At 37.7% G+C, this 19,508-nt stretch overlaps 1 protein-coding gene across 1 annotated transcript in view; it reads left to right on the top strand.

Annotated features, from left to right (window-relative positions):
* LOC150099121 (uncharacterized) overlaps nucleotides 1–19,508 on the top strand; it is a 287,705-nt gene that overhangs the window by 24,297 nt on the left and 243,900 nt on the right. The window contains exon 3 of the mRNA XM_090403807.1: nucleotides 11,533–11,631. Coding sequence (XP_090259933.1) covers nucleotides 11,533–11,631 — 99 coding nt within the window. The remainder of the gene's footprint in view (nucleotides 1–11,532; nucleotides 11,632–19,508) is intronic.

Raw genomic sequence — 19,508 nt, 5'->3', positions numbered from 1 at the left:
ACACATTAGAATCTCTTTGTGTGTTCCTATATCCTGTGATAAATTAGCAGATTACCCCTTTTCCTAGCATGTCAGAGAGAACAGTGTTCATAAGTGATTGGAAAGACATGGCAGAGTTTCTTGCACTAATGAAGATGCAAATAGATTTTGAACCCAATCGAATTTCTTTGTCTCCGTTATTTCAAAGTAGTGATGAAGCTTTCTCTCAAGCATGCATAGGTGTTGATCTACAAGTTCTAGTAGTTCTTTTTTAGGATTCGAACTACAACACTGACTAAACATTTCAAGGGAACTATTTTTCCCCACATCTTTTCAAAGTTGAATTTTGTTTTTGAATCCATTAATTTTGTCAGTGCAAGTTAATATATTCTCAAGCAGTCCTTGCATTTTTTGATTAAGTTCAATTAGGTATTCAAATATGTCAGCTAAGTAGGCCATTTTTTGCAACCAGTAATTGTCTTCCAACTTATCTGAATACTGAGAGTTACCCTCAAAAAATACTTTTAATTCTTCTTTCAACTCATGAACTCTGGACAGAACTCTCCCTCTCGACAGCCAACGAACTTCTGTATGGAACAGAAGATTGATGCTCTGATCCCATTTCATCACATAAAATTGAAAAAACATGCGGTTGAAGAAGATGCGGTTGATCAAAAGTAGATCAAATTCACCATTTTTATAATGTCATGAAGTGTGTGGACTTTAATTCTAGAGGTAAACTATTTGACATGAGAGCTTCTCTATAAATAGAGCAGTGTATTATTTGAACATCAGGGTTTTCAGACCGAACTTCGGACGCCAAGCCTCTGACCCTTCCTTTCATTGTAGGCGTGCATCAGTACATAAACTTAGGCAATTTTTCCATGAAATTTTGTTTGTATCAAAGTATATATTTGATCACTTTAAAGATTTCCTTCCAGTTGTTTGTTTCCGAAGTTCTTTGCAGAATGAATAATGCTCTTTCAACCTTTCTCATCAGGAATTCGAACAAGCGCAATTAGCTGACAACAGTTGCTAACATCTGTTGATTCATCAACCTGTAAGGAAAATTTCTTAACTTCACAAATTTTCTGGATTAGTGTTCCCTTTAACTGACATGTCTTCAATGCACCTGTTGATCGTATTATTTGAAAGCAGTACTTTTTCAAATTCTTTTACTTCATCGATTCCAAGCATAGTTTTGACAATTTTTTCCACACAAGCTGGTAAAACGAGTGATTCGGCAATTATGTGAGGCTTCTTGGCTTTAGCTATCAATTTCGCGACTTTGTAACTTGCATCTAGACTTCCATTAGATACTGTTGTGGCTGATCTCATTAAAGAACTTTGCATTTGAATTTGAGTTTGCAGACGTTTAAAATAGTTCAAATCCTTATTTATGTACGAAGGATGCTTGGTAGAAAGGTGTCGATGTAGTTTACTTGGCACCATTGCTTCATTTGACAACTTTTCCATGCATATGAGATGTTGAGGCACAGAAGAATTATCGGAGCACACGAAACCAAATTTCAGATAATCCTTTTTGTATAGTCTATGACTATGTTGCGCCTTAAACTTTTTCTTGGGATTGCGAATTTGATGGATTTCCTAATTTTTTTAAATATTTGTCTATTATTGTGGGTAACTGAAAATTAAATTTAATAGAATTAAAATATATGCAAATAAACAAGCCATTGAATAGAAAGATATAAATCACATGAAACTATAAATACTACATTATAATCGAGGATATCAAATAGGCATTATAACTAGGGCATCCAAAATACCGGAACATACAAAACTATGTTAGGGAAATGCCTATTAATGACAGAAAGTCTACGTTTACCAAGCTTAAGCTATACAAATTACACATTAATCATTTTGTAATTCATAATGTCAGTATCCATTGTCCAAAAAATATCTCAGATACCTTTTGATTCCGAAAAAAATACATTACAAAAAAATGGTTAACTATAAGAAGAAAAAAAAATGACTCACCAGTGTTTATTTTATCATGCGAAGGTACTTCTTTCTTGTATGACCATTATAGCTTCAGTTAAAATGAATGTTATAGATCGACTGTAACAGGAAAAAGCATCTTTGTCAGCAAATAATAACAATTTGACTTATGTTCCACAAACTATCACATTTGTTAAAACACAAAATCAGAAAAAGATGCAATAAGATATTCCCGCTAAGGTGTTTTACACAGACCACTTAGCAACACCGAACATCCACTTGAACACAGTTCTTACAAAAATGATACGCTATTGAAACACTCGGCTGGTGCTCTCACAACAGACAAGTTGGAACTGAAGCAGAGTAATGATCTTCTGAGTCATAGATGCAAAATGTGAGGGAAGGAGTAATGAGAGGAATGGCACCTATGATACTCTGGGAGGTCGCCTTCACATGTGCGTAGCTAGAAAAGAGCAATAAAGCGAAAAGGGAACCACTTGGAAACCTAGCCCTCCAGTACCGTCTCCTCATAATCAGGACTTTGTGGTTAAATTTTTGCGGCACACTTCCAGTCCTTTCATGGCGCACCAGTGTGTCGTGGCACATTGGTTGGGAAGCACTGGACTAGGATATGGAAACAATGATGGGGATAGTATCCATTGGCAAATAAGCTTAATGAGTGGAGGGTGGGTAATTATTATGGGGAATTTCAACTTTGGGAACGTAAATTGGAAGGAGGAGAGAACACATGGGAGGAAGAAAATGAAATTGATTCAGTTACTAAGGAATAATTATCTGAGGCAGCATGTGATGGAATACACTAGGGGTATGATAGTGCTATATCTAGTAATTGCATCAGAGAATTTGTCTATAACAAATATGACCACTTTGCCACCAGTTGGTGCATGTGATCATATGGTCTTGACCTAGGTGGCTAAATGTGTGGAATTTTCTGTTAAGAGGGAGGATATATGTGGAATTACAGGGCTGCTAATGACATGTGAAACTGCAAGGGCTATATGTTGATAGTGCATGGGAAGTGGTAAAGGAGTGTTTGAGGGAAATAATGGCAGACTGCATACCTAGAGTCAGGAGAGTAAATCAAGTGGGAGTTAAATGGATGAATACCATCATTAAGCTGGAACTACAACAAAAGGAGAAAAAAAAAAGAAAACTTTATGAAGGGAATTCAAGGAGAAAGGTGACTATCAGGCACATGAGTAGTACAAAGCACAGGCCAGAAGGGTAACTAGTGTGGTAAGAATGGCAAAAGCAGAGTATGAAAGGAAATTAGCAGTGCAGGCCAAAGATAATCCTAAACAGTTCATTCAATATGCTGCAAGTGAGAAGAAGAATGTTTATGGCACAATGATTTTAATGAATGCCAATGGTTGGGTGTCAAACTTTTCAAGGAGTGGATATAGATTCGGATCATTGCTTAGTGATTGCAAACATCAAGTTGAAATTAAAAAGAATATATAAACCCCATCATCAGACACTAAGAGATACAGCAAGAATAAGTGACACAGAAATAGGAAGATGGTACAGAACAGTGTTAGAGGCGAAACGAAAAAGTGTGGACAAAGAAAAAAATTTGAATCTAAGAGTGAAAGGAATAATCAAGGCAATAGAAGATGCAGTTGAAGAAACAGTACCAGAAGAAGTGATTAGATAGGAAACACTAAGTTAGTACAGGAGAAGGGAATATTAAAGGTAGTGGAGCAATATAGAAGAAAGTGTAATAAGGTGAAAAAAGCAGTCAGAATGGATAAGATGAAATGGTTAGAAGCTCAATGCAATAATATAGAACAGCATTATGGAGAGCATAAAACTAGTGAGGTGCACAAAATGATCAGAACCATTGATAGAAGGTGGCAACCAAAACAGATTACAATTAAAGATGAAAAAGGCAAAATATTAACGAATAAAGATAAAATTGTACAGAGGTGGACAAGATACTGTAGTGAACTATATGAAGAAAATCTAGATTTAGATGGAGTTGGAAAACTGATTGAAGAATTGAAGCAGATATCACCACCAGGTAATGAGTATGACATGAACATTTTAAGAGGAGAGATAGAAAAAGCAGTAGGATGGCTAAAATACAACGAGTCCTGGAAATGATAACATCACTGGAGAAATTATTAAATATGCTAGCAAAAGTATGGTTATAGAAATGCACCAACTATGTAATATGGTATAGAAGGAAGGGAAAATACCAGAGGAGTGGGTGAAATTGATATCAGTGACATTATACAAGAAATGAAATAAGTTAGAATGTAAAAATTATAGAATTGTTTTGACAAGTCATCTTGGTAAGGTGATGATAATGATATTGACCGAAATATTAAGAACACAATTGAAAGCATACCTTGCAGTTAACAAGCAGGATTTAGGAATGATAGAAGTACAATTCAGCAGATTTTGATAATATACTTGCTTTGTTGATTTTCAGAGGCATTTCACAGTATCGACCAGAAAGTGACATTAGCAGTGCTAGAATCATATGGAATTGACAGAAAACTAATAGGTATATTAAAAGATGTTTATAAGAATGCAGTTAGGATGATTTGGGGAGATGGTTTAGAACAAACAGAGGTACTAGACAGGGGGACCCAATATCACCAAGCATTTTCATCGCACATTTCAGAAAGAGCAATGGACAAAATGAAGGAAGATGTAAAAGGAATATCAATACATGGGATGAAAATTAACAATCTGAGATTCAAAGGGGACATTGTTATAATTAAAGACAAAAGAGAACTACATAAAACATCGAAACTGTTAAATGAGGAAGGGAAGAGATTTGGACTTGTTATGAACTTTGAAAGAACAAAGATGATGGTATTTGGTGAGAAGAACATGAAACAGAAGATACAAGTGGATGAAATTGAAGTGGGAAATAAAATGACACGTGATTTGGACTGTAAAAAAGAAATAAAGATCAGGATTTCAAAGGGAAGAACAAAACTGAAGTCCATGAATAACATTTAGAAAAGTAAAGTGATCAGCCTGCAAGTGAAAATAAGAGTACTAGAAACATGGGTAATAATAAGGAATCAAGAAAAAGAATTTTGGCATTTGAAAGAACTTGTTACAGGAAAATTCTAATAATAGGATGGATGCAGAAAATCACAAATGAACTGCTCTATCAGAATATACAACCAAAGGAGAATTTAATGCAGAAGATTATACAACGAAAACTGCAATTATTTTGGACACATCTGCAGAATGAGCAAGGGCCGGAAGATAAAGACGTTCATGTTTGGTATTATGGATGGTGTAAACAGAAGAGGTAGACTATACAGAGAATAGATAGATGACTGTTAGATCCTGAATGGAGAGCTTTACAAGTAAATTCTTTATTCAGGATTTAACATGAAATTTACTACTAATTAAGGAGATATCTGCACATCAGCTAGTAATTATGAAGTATTATTTTATGTTATGTAATAATGTGTAGTCCATGTGTGCCATATAGTGAGAGTTATTCCTGCATAACTGAAATGAGAAGCAGGGAATTGTTAAGTTATTTGTAATTCCCATTGAAGCTGTCTAGTACATTACGAAATTCTGAGAAAAATTATAAGTTGTAATCCGGAATAATCGCGTATAATCTGTACGAGTTGAGCGTAGCAATGGAGGCTATACCTGCGTGGAAAATGACGTCAGAACGGCTATCTGCAATAATGTAACCTAACAGATTAGGGAGAGTGTAGGATCACCCAAGGGGCATGAACGATGGGGTTCGTGGGTGAAAACCACATCGAATAGAGGGCGCCTGAAAAGGGTGAATAAAAGATGAAGCACGCGATTTTACAAAGCTTTTTCTTTCGGTTCCTGGATTCGAGTTTTAGGAGGTTTGTCGGGGAGTTCGTGAGAGAGCGGTGGATCGACTACGGTGATGATGGACGGCGGGTTCTTTTCTTGAGAATGCATGAAGATTTTCAAGCAGAGCTGATAGCAATATGACGGCCTATACGGAATCGAGCCTTAGCAGAATGTCCCATCAGAGATAGTTCCTGCAGAGCGGTAGACAGCTCGCCACAGTAGGAAACGATTAAAAGAAAAGCGTAGTGCATTGCCAGGCGCAAAGACAGCCGAAAAATATACAGTAAGGTAACCCAGATCTACATGAGATGGCGGCATGAAATCTGAAAGGATCCAGTAATGTAAAGATTTTCATTCTATGTTAAATATCGCATAGAAGAATAAGAAATTTGTGTGTACTGTAAACTAAAGGACACTAGTAGAGAACTTTTAAGTGAGAATTGATTGAATTAATTGAGACCCCTGTGAAACAAACAAGAATTGTTGATAGGCAGTATTTTGATTGAGAATGGCTAGGCTTGTTTAATGAAATTTAGAAATAAGATAGTTATTGGTAGAGTATTAATGAATATGTTCAATGCATGTTCTGTGAATGACTTGTGAAAGGAATTATATCCTAGTAGTATTATGTTTGCACTTAATCTTATCCTTTCGTAATTGAAGGATTTAGCATACTCTGATTCATTGTGATTTAGTATGAGCCTTAACTTAGAGTAGATTTTGATCCATTGAATAATTGAATTTTCTTAACTGTAAATGCTTTGTTTTTTTCCAATAAACATGTTTTGTACCTTATACCTGAGTTTATGCGTTATTACGAATTCAAGCCACCACTTATAAAATAGAACCTTACGGCGGGAAGGAATTTAGATATAATTGCTTAAGTGAGATTCGAGTCACGACTGCTAACTGAATCTGCACAGCGCTAGCGTGAGATAAATTATTGTGTCTGTCCCTTTTGAATTTAGAATTATTTCCCTGAACAAGAGTCTCCTCTGTTATAGGATGTTGGCTGGCGCAGCATAATATAAATTTTGCCAATATCTGAAGAGGAGATAAATCTGAATTAATATTTTAACGGCACGACAGTAGATTAGAAGGAGGACTATTTGGAGGTGAAACTAGATATAATATAGGGTAAACATAAGGTTAACAATATATATTACAATGATGCAGCAACGTTACACGACATAAAGGACTGGTGTGGAATGGGTTTATAGAAACTGCGACATTGTGCACTGGACAGAGAAAGGTGAAAGAAGATAGTGAAGGAGACATCAGTGGGCAGTGTGCCCATGGTTCCTGATGATGGTAATGGTAGAGAGGTAAATCAGTCAAAATAGTAGAATTACTAAGCGAACACTTTGCAAGTGTATATCATCCAGGTGGAGATTTGCAGTAATGAGATAGATAAAGACTTATATGGGAACTGAGGTAAATGAAATGGAGGTGCATAGCATATTACAGAACCTTGATGTGAATACAGCTATGGGATTAGATGGTATACCAGCTCGAGTTTTACATGAAGGTACTAGGGAATTGCCAATGCATTGACCACATTGTTTAATCTAAGTCTCAACTCTGGGTTAGTCCCATCGGGGCGAAAAGAGTTCCATTGCATAAAGAAGGCTCCAAGACTGATGTAATAAATTACTCACTGATCAGCATATTGGTTGTTATTGGCAAGGTACTGGAGAAGTTGGTCAAGAACAAAGGAATGGATATAGGAATACAGGAATGGATAGACGGAAATCATAAGCTGTATGGAGACAACATGATTTAGTGAAGAATAGGTCATGGCTCAGTAACTTGCTCACGTTTTATAATACACTGACAGCTGAGATGGATAAAGGTAATGTGTTTACAGTGAGATTGCTGGACTTGGCAAAAGCTTTTGACAAGATACCACATGGAATTCTAATCAATAAACTGCAACACATCAGGATGGATATAAAGCTGGTGAAGTGGATAAGAGGGTGGTTGATGGATAGATATCAAAGAGTAGTTTATTCAGGAGTTGAGTCCAGAAGAAGTGACTAGTGGCATGCACTGGGCCCCTGTTCTTCAACTGTGCTATTTAATTTGCACACTAATGATATGGGAAAGGATCTGAGAGGAACTGTTCAGTTATTTGCTGATGATGCACAGTTGGTTAGAGCAATAGTTAATACAAACGATGTTAAAATTTGGCAGGATGATTTGAATAGCCTCGCAAAGGAGAACGCACGTCAGTTTAATGTGGCAAAGTGTAAGGTTATGCATTTTGAGATGAAAAGATTACCAACTGTACACCATATTGATGGAACTGTACTTCAGGAAATTGTCAAAGCCAGAGATTTGAGTGTAATAGTGAATAGGGAGTTAAAGTTTAGAGAACACATAGCAAAAGTGACTAAACCAGCTCATCGGATTACTTGGTTACCGAAGAATACTCTGATGAGCAGAGACAAGCAGGTTATTATTCCTCTTTGTTGAGCCTTGATAAGACCTCATCCTGAGTACTGCATGCAGATCTGGTCACTTGGGTTCCTTGGTAATGAGGAAGAGGAGGAGGAGAGGATTCAGAGGTCAGTGACCAATAGACCAAGAAACTCTTTCTTTCGTCTATTTCGCTTGCCCACACATGACACTAGTGTGCTATAGGTCTTGTGGCCCTCTGTGTGTGGATCTGGATCTCTCTCTCTCACACACCACACACACATGCTTGTGTGAAAAGTTCTCAACCGTAGATGGTAACACTATCTGTAAGGTTTTGTTTTCTAAGTTGGTACATCTGTCATAAGCATCCATTTGAAATTGCAAGTCATTCTATCAAGTAGTTTTTTTCAGACAGCTGTATAAAACAAAGTGTATCCCTTGAAATGGATAAAATCGAGTATCGTGCAGTTATAAAATTCTTTATAAAAGAAGGTTTATCGCCAAAAGAAATTCATTCAGAGTTCATAAAAGTTTATGGGCACTTTTCTCCTTCATTTTCGACAATTAAGAAGTGGGCTGCCGAGTTTAAACGTGGCCATACCAGCCTTGAAGATGATACACGTGAAAGACATCCAAAGAGTGTAACAACACCAGAAATCATCGATCGAGTGGACGATATGGTATTGGATGACCGACGAGTCAAAGTGCGTGAAGTTGTTGAGACTATAGGCATTTCAAAAGAACGTGTAAGATATATTTTGCATGAAGAATTGCAAATGCAAAACCTTTATGCAAGATGGTTGCTGCCTTGCTCACAGCAGATCAAAATCGCACTCGCATGAAAATCTCTGAACAGTGCTTGGAGCATTTTAACAAGAATAAAACTGATTTTGTGCATCGATTTATTACTATGGATGAGACTTGGATTCACCATTACACACCGGAATCCAAACAGCAGACAAAACAGTGGACAGAAGCTGGTTGTTCAGCGCCAAAGAATACAAAGTCGGTTCCATCAGCAGGAAAGGTCATGGCATCGGTGTTTTGGGATGCTAAAGGCATTTTGGTTATTAATTATCTTGAAAGGGTTAAAACGATAACCAGGGAACATTATTGCAGTCTTTTAACCAGACTAGATGAAAAAAATTGTGAGAAGAGACCCGATTTTTAGAAGAAAAAAATCATCTTTCATCAGGTCAATGTACCTGCCCACAAAGGTGTTTTGGCAATGGAAAAATTAAGGGATCTGCACTATGAATTGTTGGAACATCTATTCCCCAGATTTGGTTCCTTCTGACTTCTATCTCTTCCCAAAACTAACAATCTTACTCACTAGTCACCTTTTTTCTTCAAATCAAGAGGTAATTACATCTGTGGAGGGATATTTTGCAGATCTTACTGAGAACCACTACACGGACAGGATAATGGTGCCAGAGCATCGCTGGAATAAATGTATTAGTCTTAAGGGAGATTATGTTGAAAAATAAAAATAATTTTGAAATTATAAATTCGTTTTTTCATTGTTAGACCGAGAACTTTTCAGACCACGCTCGTATTTCAGTTCTCGATCAGTAGTTACAATTAAATATATTCTAACTCGTATATATATTTGAAGTGCCTATAACATCTGTTATGTATAATTAATAGTTTTCTAGTCTTTTTTATGCCATCTTGTGCTGCTGATGATATAAGTCCAACAACTTATGAAACTTGTTTGGTTATGTTGTTTATTTTAATAAATCTTTTTGTTTTAGAAACATGTTGTCGTCTTCCTACTGGAAATTAAATTAAGATCTACTGAACCATAAGAATATTCATTGATAGGTAGGAGCATCAATGACTATAGGTCTGAGAGGAATACCTTTTCTATGGATATTTGATAAGCCATAGAAACAAGGAGTTCTTCCAAAATCAGACTTCAATTTTTTGATGGTATCCTCATTCAAACCGACAACTCTGTCAGAGTAGAGAATTCAGTTTGTTGATTTGGCTGTCAGCAGGGTTCTAATTGATCTTCTGGTACATGATTCATCATGTAGAAGGGAAATTTTTCTGTTATACACTGAAGTGTTCATAACCAGCCATCACCACCATCTTTCTTTATCTGCTTTTGTGATTAAATGGTTGTTTTGTCCCAGTGATTTTAAAAAGGCCTTAAATTTTGGCAAATTCTGGGAGTGCAGGTTTGACCTTGAGTTGTCCAGAAGAAACTTCAGGACAAAGTTCATCAGCACCATCATCACTTGATAGGGTGGATAAATTCATCTCTATGTTATAAAAGAAATCTAGATATAGAAATTTTTATGCATTATGGCAAAAATTACTTTCTTTGGAGTGTATACCAAAGTTTCTTTGGGAAACTTCATTCCCTATGCAATTTGTATATGAAAGAGAGAAAATAATCCATTGTTACTGCTTCATGTTTTGAATTGTTTGTGCACTGATGATTAACTCTTAGATCAGATCAGAGTATCTGCATTAATCAAATATTATTTTCATTAATGTCCTATAATATTTTTATCTTGCTTGTCTTTTGTAATAGAAAAACAGCATGTAAGAATCTTCCAGTTATGAGTTGGTTTGCTGTATACTGAAAAAATAAATCTTTTTTTTTCCCCTCAGATACGTGGGGATATCAAGGAATGGTAATTTTCTGTGATTTTCCAGTTCAGCTTATAAAACTTGATAGGTTATATTGTTTATTTTAATAAATCTATTTATGTTTAGAAACATGGGTCTCCATACTGGAAATTAAATGATTCTCTTACCTACCACTTAGCCATATTCCTAGCTTGTCTCTTAAGTGCTTTTGGAGGCTACTGGTGCTCTTTTGTGAAAAATTAATTCATTGGAATTTTTGATATGATCAGTTTTTGGTATTGAGTCCTTATTTGTTAGTATATATCTTGACTCTCCCTCTCCAGTTGTTATCATAGGAGTTCCCTCCAGTCTTAGTCGAACCATTGAATTTTGTCATTGAATCAGGTAGAGTGTCTGTACTTAATCTGTAGAAACATTCTACAAGCAGATTGCAATACTGGTATGTGGAGGCGTATTTCTCCTGCTTTAGCAAATTTCTACTTGAAACATCTTGAAAACTCATCATTCTCCTTAGTATAGTTGTAACCTTCCGTTTGGTATGCTGTATGGATGATTTTTTGCGATTTGGCCCAAACCTTCCAAATCTGAGCACCTGTATCTGTTTTCCTAACCACGATTAACTGCCTATATCCATGCATAAACTTCACTAAGGACTACATGGAGTATCCCGTAATAATAACAATAATAATAATAATTCAGTTATCTCTAAAATACTTTCTCTCTTTCTTTTTTCTCCACATTTAGATGTCAATGCCACAGTTTGGATCATGTGAACCTCAGAGAATTTGTACCAGTTGTTGCCATCTTGCTTTGCTAATATCAAAGTCCTATTCCGATAATATGGTAAGTTATCTTATGGATGTTATCTATATTTTTATGGTAAATGTTGATCTGGTTGGTTGAGTGGATAGCATGTCCACTCTCCAACCAACAAGTTATGCATTCAAAATCTGCCATAGGTTTTGAATCTATAGCTTGTTTGCATGAATGTTGTGAATCACTTTAGTCAAGAGATGAATTTTGTCACTCTTCTACTGGAGGCCTGAAATGGATTGAAAATTCCATTTTTGCTTTTAGATCTAGCAGGTATTCTGAGTTATGTTAAAAAAAAAAAAAAAAAAAATCGAACTATATAACTGAGAGTAGACCTCCACATAGCCTTTAAAGGAATGCGGAGAACCGACCAGGGCTTCTGACCCTAATGTCCAATCCTCACCTTCTCGTGGTACACCCTGTTGGATATCTACTTGGATACTGAACGAACGAGGATGGACTGGCAATTTGGGATTTAGCCGACCAAATTGTATTCTTATTGACTTAAACCAATATACAACATGACAAAATTTCATTTCGGCTGGGGCGTCGCCCGGGTTAAATAAGGCCCCCGTTGTTTTCGGCAGGGAACCAGGGCGAACAGTGAAAACTCAGATACTGGAACAAATCTGAAAACACCCCAACTCAACATCACCAGAGTTAAAGATAGGTACTATCAACATAAGAAGCCTGAATGGCAAAGAAATGGAGCTAGCTGAGGAATTAGATAGGTACCAGATCGACATAATAGGGGTGACTGAGACAAAAAAGACAAAAACTGGTGAGATCTTTCTGAGCAATAAATACAAAATGTTATATTCAGGCAATGACAATTAAGGAAAAGAAGGAGTAGCCATAGTATTCAACACAAAATATGAAGCCAATCTTCTTGAATGGCAGTCAGTCTCAAGTAGAGTAATGTGGGCAAATATGAGAATGGGGAACTGGACAATGAGACTTATTTGTGCCTATGGTCCCACAGAAGGTTCTACTAAGGTAGAAGTGGAGGAATTTTTTGATGCTTTAGAAAAAGCAACTGACACAATGAAAAAGGAAAAGTTGGTCCTTGTTGGGGATCTATATAGCAGAGTAGGAAATGATTGTGAGACATACAAAAATATTTTAGGAAAGTTTGGAGAAAAGAGCAAAGCTTTTTTCTCCAAACTTTCCTAAAGAAAAGATAATAGCAAATATCTATTGAATTTCTGCTCAGGACATGGTTATTACTAACACCATGTTCCAACATAAAAATGTGCACAAATTCACATGGAGAGAAGAGGCAAGGAATAAGATAAGTCTCATTGACTATGTTATTGTTGATAGTGATGTTTTTTCCCTGGTGCAGGACACCAGAGTGTACAGAGGATTTGAAATTGGAAGTGATCACTATTTAGTCTTGAGCAGGATAAAATTGAATTTCATATTGAAAAGAATAACATGTAAGAAAGTTTTAAAGCGAATAAAAGTTGAGCAGCTCTCAGATGTAAACTGTAGACTAAAATACAGAAATATTATTGAAAAGAAAATGAAAGAGTCTGAGAACAGGAATCAAACCTTGGAGATTCAGTGGCAAACTCTGAAGGAAACATTGATTGATTCTGCCAGAGAGGCATGTGGTCTAGAGAGGCATGAAGTTGTCTACAAGGATAGAAAAATTAGAACTCCATGGTTGACACAGGAAGTTAAAGAGGCAGTGAAGGAAAAGAAGAAAGCATATCAAAAGTTCTTGGCAAATAAGTCAGCTTGTGCTCTTAGAGAATACAGAGACAAATGCAATAATGCTAAACACTGTGTAAAACTAGCTAAACAAAACTCATGGGAGGACTTTGGCAAGAATATAGAAAATAAATATCAAGAAGGTGGCAAAATATTCTGGAGGTTGTTGAAGAAGCTTAGGAATGGATGAAAGAGTGCTGTAAAAGGAGTTAGAGATGATAAAGGTGACATGAAAACGGAAGAAAAAGATATCCTTGAAATATTGAGTAATTACTTTAAAAAACCTTCTAAATGAAACAAGCAGTGATGACAGCACAGTGGTAAAAAACACTGACCAGGCATGCAGTCAGGAATACATATCCAAACTTGAAGTAGAAAAAGCCATCAAAGGCTTGAAATGTGGAAAGGCAGCATGAGTAGATGATATTCGACCAGAAATGCTGAAGTATGGTGGTATAAAAGTCTTACAGTGGCTGCACTGCATAGTTCAGAAAGCCTGGACAGAGGGACGAATTCCCGATGATTGGAGTAGCTCTCATAGTACCCATATATGAAAAGGGAAATAAATCTGAATGTGAGAATTACAGAGGTATTTCCATACTAAGTGTTCCTGGCAAGATCTATGCAAGTATACTTGAGAAACGATTGAGAAGAACTGTGGAAGAAAAGCTGGATTCAGGCTAAATAGAGGCTGTCAGGATCAGATCTTCACTTTACGACAAATAGTCGAGAAAGCATGGGAATATAACAAAGATCTGTATTTAAGTTTTGTCGATTTGAAAAAGGCATATGAAAAGGTGCTAAGATAGAAGCTATTCAATATGCTACAGTTATATGCTGTCAATGGGGCATTATATCAAGCAGTACTTAGTCTTTATTTGAGTTGTAAGCCAAAAAAGCCATCAAAGGCTTGAAATGTGGAAAGGCAGCAGGAGTAGATGATATTCGACCAGAAATACTAAAGTATGGTGGTAGAAAAGTCTTATAGTGGCTGCACTGCATAGTGCAGCCACTGTAAGACAATGGAAGAAAAGCTGGATTCAGGCAAAATAGACGCTGTCAGGATCAGATCTTCACTTTACTACAGATAGTCGAGAAAGCATGGGAATATAACAAAGATCTGTATTTAAGTTTTGTCGATTTGGAAAAGGCATATGACAAGGTGCCAAGAAAGAAGCTATTCAATATGCTACAGTTATATGGTGTCATTGGGGCATTATATCAAGCATGACTTAGTCTTTATTTGAGTTGTATGTCAGCAGTCAGAATTGAAGGAAGTATAGGAAGATGGTTTAATGTTAAATCTGGTGTGAGACAAGGATGTACATTATCCCCCTCTGTTATTCATTATCTATATGGATCACATTATGAAGGAAAGTGGTATTAAACATGATATCAAAATTGGAGATGTTATTGTCAGCTATTTGCTTTATGCGGATGATGTTATACTTCTAAATAAATCTGCTAGAAGTCTGCAAGATTCTCTGACTAAATTGAATAACTGTTGTAATAGATATGATATGAAGGTCAGCAGTAAAAAGACAAAGACAATGAAAATAGGCAGAATCATTGAAAATGTCAACTGTGTTGTGAATGGAGAACCTGTGGAACAAGTAAAACATTTCAGCTATTTAGGCACGATTTTTACTGAATATGGTAAATTAAATATAGAAATAGACAACAGAATCAGCAAAGCTGGTATATGGTGGGAAGTCAATTGAATAAATTTATATGGAATAAGAAAGAAATTAGTCGGAACACTAAATTAGCTGTATACAAGACAGTGTTCAAACCAGTTTTAACTTATGGATCTGAGAGCTGGGTCAGAAGTAAAACACTTGACCAAAGACTAGAGACTGCAGATATGAGAGTCATGAGAAAGATTAGAGGCATGAACAGATGGCATCGATGGAAATATCATATTAAAAATGAGAATATTAGGAAAGAACTTGACATTGTCAGCATCCAGAAATGCATCAGCAGAGCTAATCTCAGGTGGTATGGTCACTTAAACAGAATGGGCAAAGAAAGATTAGCAAAACAAGTGTTCTCTGCCAAGTTGGCAGCAAAATGACCCAGAGGAAGACCAAGATATAGGTGGATTGATACGGTACAAAGTGCCTTAGACGATAAAAATATAAGATCTGATAATCTTGGAGTCTTGACAAGTAACAGACTGATTTGGAGGAAAATTGTAGATAGGAAGTTAGTAACGATATAATTTTTCTCATGTAGTACTATCATATCCTGTACACCCCTTGAGGGTACATGGCAGGAATTTGATGATGATGATAAAAAAAATTTAGCCCACTTGTAACATTAATGTTCTATAGATTTACAACCTTTTGCAGATGGGAGTTGGGAAAAAATTACACAAACAAGAGGCTAAAATATGCCCCAAACAATTAAATATTAGATAGTCAGAAGAAACAGTACTATTGGATTTGAATATCAGTAGATTACAAAACATCCAGAAACTTTGAGATTTTGGTTGTAATTATGTATAATTCCTGAATATGCACTGATAATTCCTGTTAGTTTCTAGCCAAAATATTTGCAATAATTATTATTATTATTATTACATGGATAATAATAATAATAATAATTTCTTTCTTTCTTCTTTCTTTGCTTCTTTCTGCTCTCCTTGCTCCTTCCCCCTGATGCTATTAGAGTATTCGAGGGCTAGGGGTGAGTCTTTCCTATCTTGCTAAGTCATTTCGTCTTATGCAGCCACCGAAGGAGGCAAGCTAGCCTCAATAGGTGCCGGTCCCAAGCCCGGATAAATGCGACGGTTGATGTCAGGAAGGGCATCCGGTCGTAAAACTTCAGTGCCAACTCAAACTATGATTATGAGTCTAAGAGAAAATGATATAAGGGCTAGGGCGTACCCCTTAAGCGACGCGCAGCCACATCGCCCTACAGCTGTGAGAAGTGGACGAGGGCTACCGCATCAAGGGCGGGTGCGGTTAAAGAAGCGAACCCAGCAGGTGGAGAGGATGTTGTGAGTGGGAACACTGAATGTTGGAAGCATGACTGGAAGGGGAAGAGAGGTGGCAGACATGATGAGGAAGAGGAAGTTGGACATTTTATGTGTGCAGGAGACAAGGTGGAAAGGGGGAAAGGCAAAGGAACTGGGAGATGGATATAAATTGTTCTACTCTGGAGCGAATAACGAGGGAAGAAATGGTGTAGGAATTGTGGTGTGTGGCAGAATGAAGGGCGAAGTACTGGAAGTGGGTAGAAGGAACGACAGGATCATGCGAATGAAATTGGGTCTTGGAGAAGAGCGGGTGGTCGTATTATGTGTATATGCCCCGCAAGTTGGTTGTACAGCAGAGGCAAAAGATGAGTTCTGGAACGTGTTAGATGAAGAAATGAGGGAATTGGAAGAAAATGAGATGGTGATTGTCGGAGGAGACTTGAACGGGCACATAGGAAGACAGAATAGAGACTGTGAAAGGGTGCGTGGTGGCCACAGAGTGGGAATGATGAACCAGGAAGGAGAGAGGGTTGTGGACTTTGCAGTAGCGTTTGATCTGGCAATTGTGAACTCGTTTTTCTTCAAGAGGGAAGAACATTTGATAACATTTAGAAGTGGTAACAACAGCTCACAAATTGACTACATTTTGACTAGAAGAAAACATCTTAAGGTTGTGACAAATTGTAAGGTAATTCCAACAGATCAAGTAGCACAACAACACCGCCTGCTGTGCGCAGACTTTAAATTAAGATCGAAGATAAGAACTTCTGGTTGCCATGGGATGAAGACAATTAAGTGGTTTCGCTTAAAAGAAGAGAGTGTGAGGAATCGTTTTAGGGAAAGAGTGTTAGAGAGGATTTCGGATGGACTGGAAAGTGTACAAGATTGGTGGAAACATAATTCAAAAGTAATCCTGAGCTGTGCAGTCGAGGTGCTTGGTGAGACATCTGGAAAGATTAGAGAGCAGAAGGAGGGTTGGTGGTGGAATAATGATGTACAAGTGGCAGTGACAGCTAAGAGGAAGGCAAAGCAGAAGTGGGATGAGTCAAGAGTGGAAGAGGACAGAGAGGTGTACAAAGAGAGAAAGCAAGAAGCCAAGAGAGTTGTGGCACAGGCGAAGGCCATGGCATATCAAGATCTGTATGATCAATTAGAAACAAAGGAAGGACAGAGAAAAATTTACCAAATAGCGAAATGTAGAAATAAAGCAGCTAAGGACATCTTACATGTGAGGCAGATCAAAGATGCTGAAGGAAGAGTATTATGGAGGGATGTGGACATAAGAAACAGATGGACAATATACTTTGAGGGACTTCTGAATGAGGAAAATGCAAGGACTCACAGAGGAGATGGGCAGCCTTCTGAGGGGATGGTGCAGAACATCAGTAGAATGGAAGTGACGGAGGCCATGAAGAGGATGAGGAATGGAAAAGCGGTGGGCCCCGACAGAATTCCAGTGGAGGCATGGAAGGCACTGGGGGAAGAGGGAATTGACCTGCTGTGGGACCTGTTCATGAAAGTTTGCCAACAGGAAAATATACCCGAGGAATGGAGGGAGAGTACTCTTGTTCCCATCTACAAGGGTAAAGGGGATGTACAAGACTGTCAAAATTACAGAGGAATAAAGTTGATGTCCTACACAATGAAGATCCTAGAAAGGGTTCTTGATGGTAGATTGAGGGAGGAGGTGGAGATTGCAAAGGAACAATTTGGCTTCATGCCTGGTAGATCAACAACAGATGCTATCTTTGGGTTACGACAGATGATGGAAAAATATCGAGAGAAACAAAGGGAGCTACATCTGGTATTTATTGATCTGGAGAAAGCATACGATAGAGTGCCAAGGCAAGAAGTCTGGAGGTGTCTGAGGGAGAAGAAGGTGCCGGAGAAATATGTCAGGTTGTTGCAGGAAATGTACAGAAATGTGAAGACAAGTGTTCGGACCTGTTTGGGACAGACAGAAAGTTTTCAAGTAACAGTTGGCTTGCATCAAGGATCAGCATTAAGTCCGTTTCTGTTTAATATTGTGATGGAGGTGGTAACAGAGGAGGTGAGAGAAGATGCACCTTGGACAATGTTGTATGCAGATGACATCTTGCTGTGTGTAGATACAAGAGAAGAAGCGGAAACTAAACTGGAAAGATGGAGAAAAGTACTGGAAGAGAGAGGTATGAGACTGAGCAGAAGTAAGACAGAGTATATGTGTTGCGCAGTGGGCGGTGGCCAGGAGACAGACCTGGAGCTGGAAGGAAATGTCATCAGGAAGGTGAGAGACTTTAGATACTTAGGTTCGACAGTGGAAGAAGATGGAGGAGGTGAGAAGGAAGTGGGATGCAGGATACAAGCAGGTTGGAGGAACTGGAGGGAGATGGCTGGAGTGTTATGTGATAAGAGGGTGCCGATCAATCTGAAAGGCAAAATTTATAGGACAGTAGTGAGGCCAGCTATGACATATGCTATAGAAACTGTGGCCCTGAGGAAAAATAACATCAGCAGCATGGAAATAGCAGAGATGAGAATGCTTAGGTGGATGTGCGATGTGACCAGAAAGGATCATCTGAGAAATGACTATGTCAGGGGAACAGTGAAAGTTACGAACTTAGGAGCGAAAATACAGGAGGCAAGGTTGAGATGGTTTGGTCATGTGATGAGGAGGGAGGACGAATATGTGGGAAGAAGGGTCATGCAGATGGATGTGCAAGGAAGGCGGAAGCGTGGGCGGCCAAAGAAGAGATGGAGGGAGCTGGTAGAAGAGGACTTGAAGATGAAGAACTTGGATGTGGTGACAGCCCAAGACAGGAAGGTGTGGAGGAGACTCATAACAAACAGTGACCCCACTTAAGTGGGAGAAGCTGCAGAAGAAGAAGAAGAAGAAGATTATTATTATTATTACACCCTCCATGGAGTCAGGTCCATTCAACTGACAATATAATTATCATACCCAATCTTAAAATCCTTAACACTAATTACATTAATAACGCATGTTAATGCATTCTATTCACAACAATTCTCCATATAAAAAATTACTCTTCACATCCCCATCTTCACCACTCTTAAATAACTTCCAATGATGACTTCTGTTCCCCCCCCCTCTCACCTTCTATTCTTTATATAATCCCCTCTGGATTAATCTGATAAAATCCTCTCACTAACTTAAATGTCTCTATTCATATCACCTCTTTTCCTCCTATCCACAAAACTCTGCAATCTC

Source organism: Typopeltis vanoorti, chromosome 14 (assembly GCF_054136105.1).
Source record: "Typopeltis vanoorti isolate ZY-2024b chromosome 14, IOZ_Tvanoo_1.0, whole genome shotgun sequence".
In the NCBI taxonomy this organism is placed as follows: domain Eukaryota; kingdom Metazoa; phylum Arthropoda; class Arachnida; order Uropygi; family Thelyphonidae; genus Typopeltis; species Typopeltis vanoorti.
Note: the sequence above shows the minus strand (reverse complement) of the source record. Positions and strands in the feature narration are given on the sequence as shown.